This window comes from Chrysochloris asiatica, unplaced genomic scaffold, assembly GCF_000296735.1.
Source record: "Chrysochloris asiatica unplaced genomic scaffold, ChrAsi1.0 scaffold00101, whole genome shotgun sequence".
Classification (NCBI taxonomy): Eukaryota; Metazoa; Chordata; class Mammalia; order Afrosoricida; family Chrysochloridae; genus Chrysochloris; species Chrysochloris asiatica.
In genome coordinates this window covers 10,695,588-10,701,212 of record NW_006408619.1, presented here as the reverse complement: position 1 = coordinate 10,701,212, position 5,625 = coordinate 10,695,588, and the positions used below count along the sequence as shown (strand labels likewise).

The 5,625-nt window shown below is 49.1% G+C and overlaps 1 protein-coding gene across 4 annotated transcripts in view; it reads left to right on the top strand.

Moving 5' to 3' along the window:
- FES (feline sarcoma oncogene) overlaps positions 1-3,010 on the top strand; it is an 11,590-nt gene extending 8,580 nt beyond the window's left edge. For all 4 annotated transcript variants that reach the window (XM_006867146.1, XM_006867144.1, XM_006867145.1 and 1 more), the window contains 6 exons: positions 714-832; positions 1,154-1,248; positions 1,342-1,465; positions 1,711-1,868; positions 2,427-2,549; positions 2,868-3,010. In XM_006867146.1, coding sequence (XP_006867208.1) covers positions 714-832; positions 1,154-1,248; positions 1,342-1,465; positions 1,711-1,868; positions 2,427-2,549; positions 2,868-3,010 — 762 coding nt within the window. The remainder of the gene's footprint in view (positions 1-713; positions 833-1,153; positions 1,249-1,341; positions 1,466-1,710; positions 1,869-2,426; positions 2,550-2,867) is intronic.
- Positions 3,011-5,625: the final 2,615 nt, after the last annotated feature.

The following is a 5,625-nucleotide window of genomic DNA, read 5'->3' as shown; positions in this document are numbered from 1 at the left end:
GAAAGTGCCCTGGGCTGCCAAAAGAACCAACAGATCTGTGTTGGAAGAAGTGCAGCCAGAGTGCTCCTTGGAGGCCAAGATGGTCAAACTTCATCTCTCATACTTCGGACATATTGACAAAGTGGCAGCGTCAATGGGCTCAAGCGTGGCAATGACAGTGAAGTTGGCTCAGGATTGGGCAGTGTTTCGTTCTGCTGTGTATAAGGTCACTATGAATCGGTACCGACTCGATGGCACCTAACAATCTTTATGCTGATGCGGCTCTGTGGGATAATGCATTAGACCGCAAAGTCTGTTTGAACTGCAAGGTTGGCAGTTCAAATACACCAGCCTCTCCTTAGAAAGCCTCTACAGGGTCACTATGAGTCGGAAACAACAACCTTTATGGATTAGCAGGAGTAGTTCTACCTTGTAACACATGCCTCAGTAGCAACAGGGATGCTTTGGTTTCAGATGCTTTTCAAATCCAAGTGAAAGTCCTGTTTGGGTTCTCTGTGTCTCATCTCTCAGTGAATGTGCTAGAAAGTTGAAAGTACCTTTATCTGCTCATCTGTACCTACTGTCTAAGTTCTCCATCCAGGTGTTAACTCTAGAAAACTTGGGATGATCAAGGCATTCAGTGAAAAGGGGTGGGGACAAGGTGGACTGTCCCACCTGAGCTGAAAGAGACATGGTTCAGGGAAGACTTTGGTAGGAGCCCAAGACTGTTTCAGGGAAACTTCGGTGAAGTGTTCAGTGGACGCCTACGAGCTGACAATACCCTTGTGGCCGTGAAATCTTGCCGAGAGACACTGCCCCCTGACATCAAGGCAAAGTTTCTACAGGAAGCGAGGTGGGTCATATGAGCCTCACCGTAGGCTCCCCTCACACGGGGGTTCCTCTGTGTGGCACTGCATGAGTGTTTGACTGCCGTAGTCTCCCTCAGTCTTCATGGCCCCCTATGTAAGCAGTGCCCTCCCTCACATTGTACAGAGAGACCCAGTGAGCTGCCTGAGGCCACACTTCCTGGTCTGCTGGCTCCAGGCACTTTTCCTATTGCCCTTTCTCGCCCTCCAACACCTATCTTGAGGCTTCCCTGGGACTGGGGAGGCCACTGTTTGGGCCCCAGAGGTGGGACTAGGCCACGTGGTACCTAAGCAGCAGGGCCCTACAGGATTCTGAAGCAGTACAGCCACCCCAACATCGTGCGTCTCATTGGCGTCTGTACCCAGAAGCAACCCATCTACATTGTCATGGAGCTGGTGCAGGGTGAGCCGAGGCTGCAGACCTTCAGGGATGGGCAACTCAGCTCAGCCAGCTGGGTCCCTACAGGGGGCTCAACAGGGCTTCTCCTGTCCCCAGGAGGCGACTTCCTGACCTTCCTTCGGACAGAGGGTGCCCGCCTGCGGGTGAAGACTCTGCTACAAATGGTGGGGGATGCGGCTGCTGGCATGGAGTACCTGGAGAGCAAGTGCTGCATCCACCGGTAAGTGTCGGGGCAGTCCAGCCCTGATACCACACCTGGCCAGAGTCAGGAGGTGCTTGTCACCCCTAGACTTCTCTGACTCCCCATCACCTGACCACCAAGCATCAGCTCCAGCAGAGATGCTTGTCTTGCGTGTGAGGTTTGGCTCCTGGCCAAGTCCCCAGGGCTTAGCTGTGGCTAAGCAGGTGAAAAGGGCTTTGTGGACATTATCTGAATGAGCTCCGGCTCTGCCCTGCCTGATCCAGGGACCTGGCCGCTCGGAACTGCCTGGTGACCGAGAAGAATGTGCTGAAGATCAGTGACTTTGGGATGTCCCGCGAGGAAGCTGATGGCATCTATGCAGCCTCAGGAGGCCTCAGACAAGTCCCTGTGAAGTGGACCGCCCCCGAGGCTCTTAACTACGGTACCTGGTCCATGTCTTCTCCTGCCTGCAGGGCTGGAGGCTGGGCCCTGTCCTGTTACCTAGGGCAGCCATAACAAGATAACACAAAGTGGGTGGCTTCAAAGAACAGAAATATTTTTGTCTACCAGCGCTGGGGGCTAGAACTCCCAATCAAGACCTCAGCTATAGCAAGTCTTTCTGAGGACTTTAGGGGAGCGATGATCCTTGAATAGCTACTGTCAACACTTGGCCTTCCTTTGTTTCTCTGTGATATATCCTCAGATGGCATCTTCCTCCAAGTGTGACTCTGACTCTGTGTCTGTCCGCCTCATTGATAAGACCGCAGTCATATAGGATTAGGATCAATATTGCTTCATGAACTGCACTGAGATTATATTCAAAGAGAGGTTCTATTTTCCCAACAAGGTCGTATTCATAGGTACAGGGGTTAGAACTTGTGCACATCTGTTTGGGAGCATAGTTCAATTTATAACACAATAGTTAAGAGCTCTGCCTTCCTCTGTCTGCCTCACCCTAGCCACGTGGACAGCCACTTACTCTGCCTCCTGTCCTCTGCAGGTCGCTACTCCTCCGAGAGTGATGTGTGGAGTTTTGGCATCTTGCTGTGGGAGACTTTCAGCCTGGGGGCCTCCCCGTACCCCAACCTTAGCAACCAGCAAACTCGGGAGTTTGTGGAAAAAGGTAAGGAACCCATCTGCATGCCTTCAGCCTTTAGAACCAGGCCTTCCCCACAGGGTTTTAGCTGGATTCTTCTTGGTCCCCTAACCTTCTACCTTCCCACTGGGACCCAATATGAATAATACTGTGGCTACCATTGACTGAGCACCTACTATGTGCTAGGCTACTCATTAGTGCTATTGTTCTTCACAGCATGTGAGGTGGGTATTGGTAGGTCCCCTTTCCAGATGGGGAAACTGAAGCTTGCCCACAGTTTACTGCCCCCCTTCCCCCAGGGCTGGTGTGAGCCCTCAATCCCCCTCCTCATGCTTGTCCTCACAGGGGGTCGCCTGCCCTGCCCAGAGCTGTGTCCTGATGCTGTATTCAGGCTCATGGAGCAGTGCTGGGCCTACGAGCCTGGGCAGCGGCCCAGCTTTAGCATAATCTACCAGGAGCTGCAGAGCATCCGAAAGCGACATCGGTGAGGCTGAGACCCCTCCTCAGCTGCCTCCACTGGACGGGTCTTCACAGTCCAGGACTCCAGCCTCCAGAAGCTTCTGTCTGTCCAGCCTCCCTGCTCTGGTCAGGCTGTCCTTTCCTGGGCAGAAATAATAAAACCACTTGTTCCCACCAGGTGTCTGGAAGGTCTAGAGGGTCTGAACGGTGGCTGCGGGGAAGGAGGGTTTGGGCACGATTGAGGGGGTAAAAGGGACACGATTTACCAGCCAGCAGGATGTGGGACCTATGGAAGCAGGAAAGAAGGTCGGAGTGATCTATTGGCCTCTGACCAGAGGGTGGTCTCATTCCTTGTGATAGGCTTACAGGAAGCAGAGCAGAGCTGCAGGGAGGATGGTGAGTTTGAGAGGCCTGTGGCCATGTAGCGAAGCCCTGGTGGTGCTGTGGTTAAAATGCTGGTCTGCTCACTGCCAGGTTGGCAGTTCGAACCCTCCAGGTGGAAATAGATGTGGCAGTTTCCTTCTGAAAAGATTTACAACCTTGACAACCCTCTGAGCAGTTCCACTCTGTCCTGTGGTGCACTATGAGTCAGAACTGATTGATCAGCAGTGGGTTTGGTTGGGTGTTTTGGGTGGATATGTAAGTGTAGAAGCCCAGGCAGAGGTAAAGACTGGTGATTGTTCTTGTTAAGGGCCGTCCGGTCAATTCTGACCCGTAGCAACCTGTGTAGGCTTTCCAGGAGCGGCTGGTGAGTTTGAACAGCCAACCTCGTGGTTCAAACCAACCTTGTGGTGGAGTGCTTATCCTCCAGCGCCACAGAGTTACGTAACTGTTACACACTGTAAATGTGGATGATAATCACATAAGATTCAAGATGAGATGAGGAGAAGGTCAGGGAAAGAGTTCCACTCAAGGAGATTCAAATGACTGAAGAAGACAATGTTCCCACGGGGCTTATCTACTGAGTCTACAGAGCAATGAGGAGGCCTCACTCCTCCTCTGACTCCCACTGAAATCTATAAACTCATCTGAAATATTTCCAGCAGCAATGGCTAAAAATATAAAGAAGTGTACACAAACTGGAGAAGATCTATAGCCCAGGAGAACAAAGCAAAACGAACTCGGAGGTGAAATAACTACCCCTTGAGAAAGTTTAGGAGACAGTTGACATCTAAAGGCTCTCGATTGTGAGGATCATGACAAGCTATGGACAGCATTGTGAAGTCTGAGTATTCCAGAACACTTCATTGTGCTCATGAGGAATCTGTACATAGACCAAGAGGCAATTGTCAGAACAGAACAAGGGAACACTGAATGGTTTAAAATCAGGAAAGGTGTGCAGCCATGTTGTATTCTTTTACCATACTTATTCAGTCTGTATGCTGAACAAATAATCCAGGAAACTGGATTATATGAAGAAAAACACGGCATCAGGATTAGAGGAAGACTCATTAACAACCTGTGATATGCAGATGATGTAACCTTGCTTGCTGGAAATGAAGAGGACTTAAAATACTTACTGATGAAGATCAAAGGCCACAGACCTCAGTATGGGTTGCAACTCAATGTAAAGAAAACAAAAATCCTCACCACTGCAGCAATAAACAGCATCCATATAAATGGAGAAAAGATTGAAGTTATCAAAGACTTCAATTTGCTCAGATCAACCATCAACACTCATGGAAGCAGCAGCCAAGAAATCAAATGATGTATTGCATTAGGTAAATCTGCTGCACAACACCTTTTTGGGGTGTTGAAGAACAAAGATTTCAGCTTGAGGACTAAGGTGCACCTGACCCAAGCCATGGTATTTTCATATGCATGCAAAAATTGGACAGTGAATAAAGAAGACTGTATAAGAATTGATGCATTTGAGTTATGGTGTTAGAGGAGAATATTAAAAGTACCAGGAGCTGCCAAAAGAACCGACAGCTCTGTGTTGGAAGAAGTACAGCCAGAGTGTTCCATGGAGGCCAGGATGGCCAAATTTTGTCTCTCATACTTCAGATATATTATCAGGAAGGACCAGTCCCTGGAGAAGGATATCATGTTTGGTAAAGTGGAAGGTCGGAGAAAAAGAGGAAAACCCCCAAAGAAATGGATTGGCACAGTGGCAGCAGTGATGGGCTTAGGCATAGCAACGATTGTGAGGCTGGCTGGACCAGGCAGTGTTTCATTCTGTTGTACTCCGGGTCTCTATGAGTCAGTACCAACTCAATGGCATCTAACAACAACAATTTCAAAGAGATAAAAGAGAACCCTATAACTTGTTTAGATCCCCGGGTGGTGCAAATGGTTTGCATTTGACTACTTCCCTAAAGGTTGGGGGTTCAAACCCACCCAGCAGCACCACAGAAGAAAGACCTGGAGATCTGCTTCGGTAACAATTACAGCCAAGAAAGCAGTTCTATTCGGTAACACAGGGGGGTCTCCATAAATCAGAAACCAAATAGGTTTGGTTTTTTGGTTTATAATTTGCTTAAACAAGAGGCAATCAGTTAAGAGTGTGAGTAGATGAAAATATGAAGACGTCAGATCCTATCCTCATTGGAAACCAAGTGAAGAGCTGCTTGTAGTATGATGATGTGGTAGATCTCTGCAGACCACTCTCATTGCAACTAGGAAAAAAACATAAAATGATAAC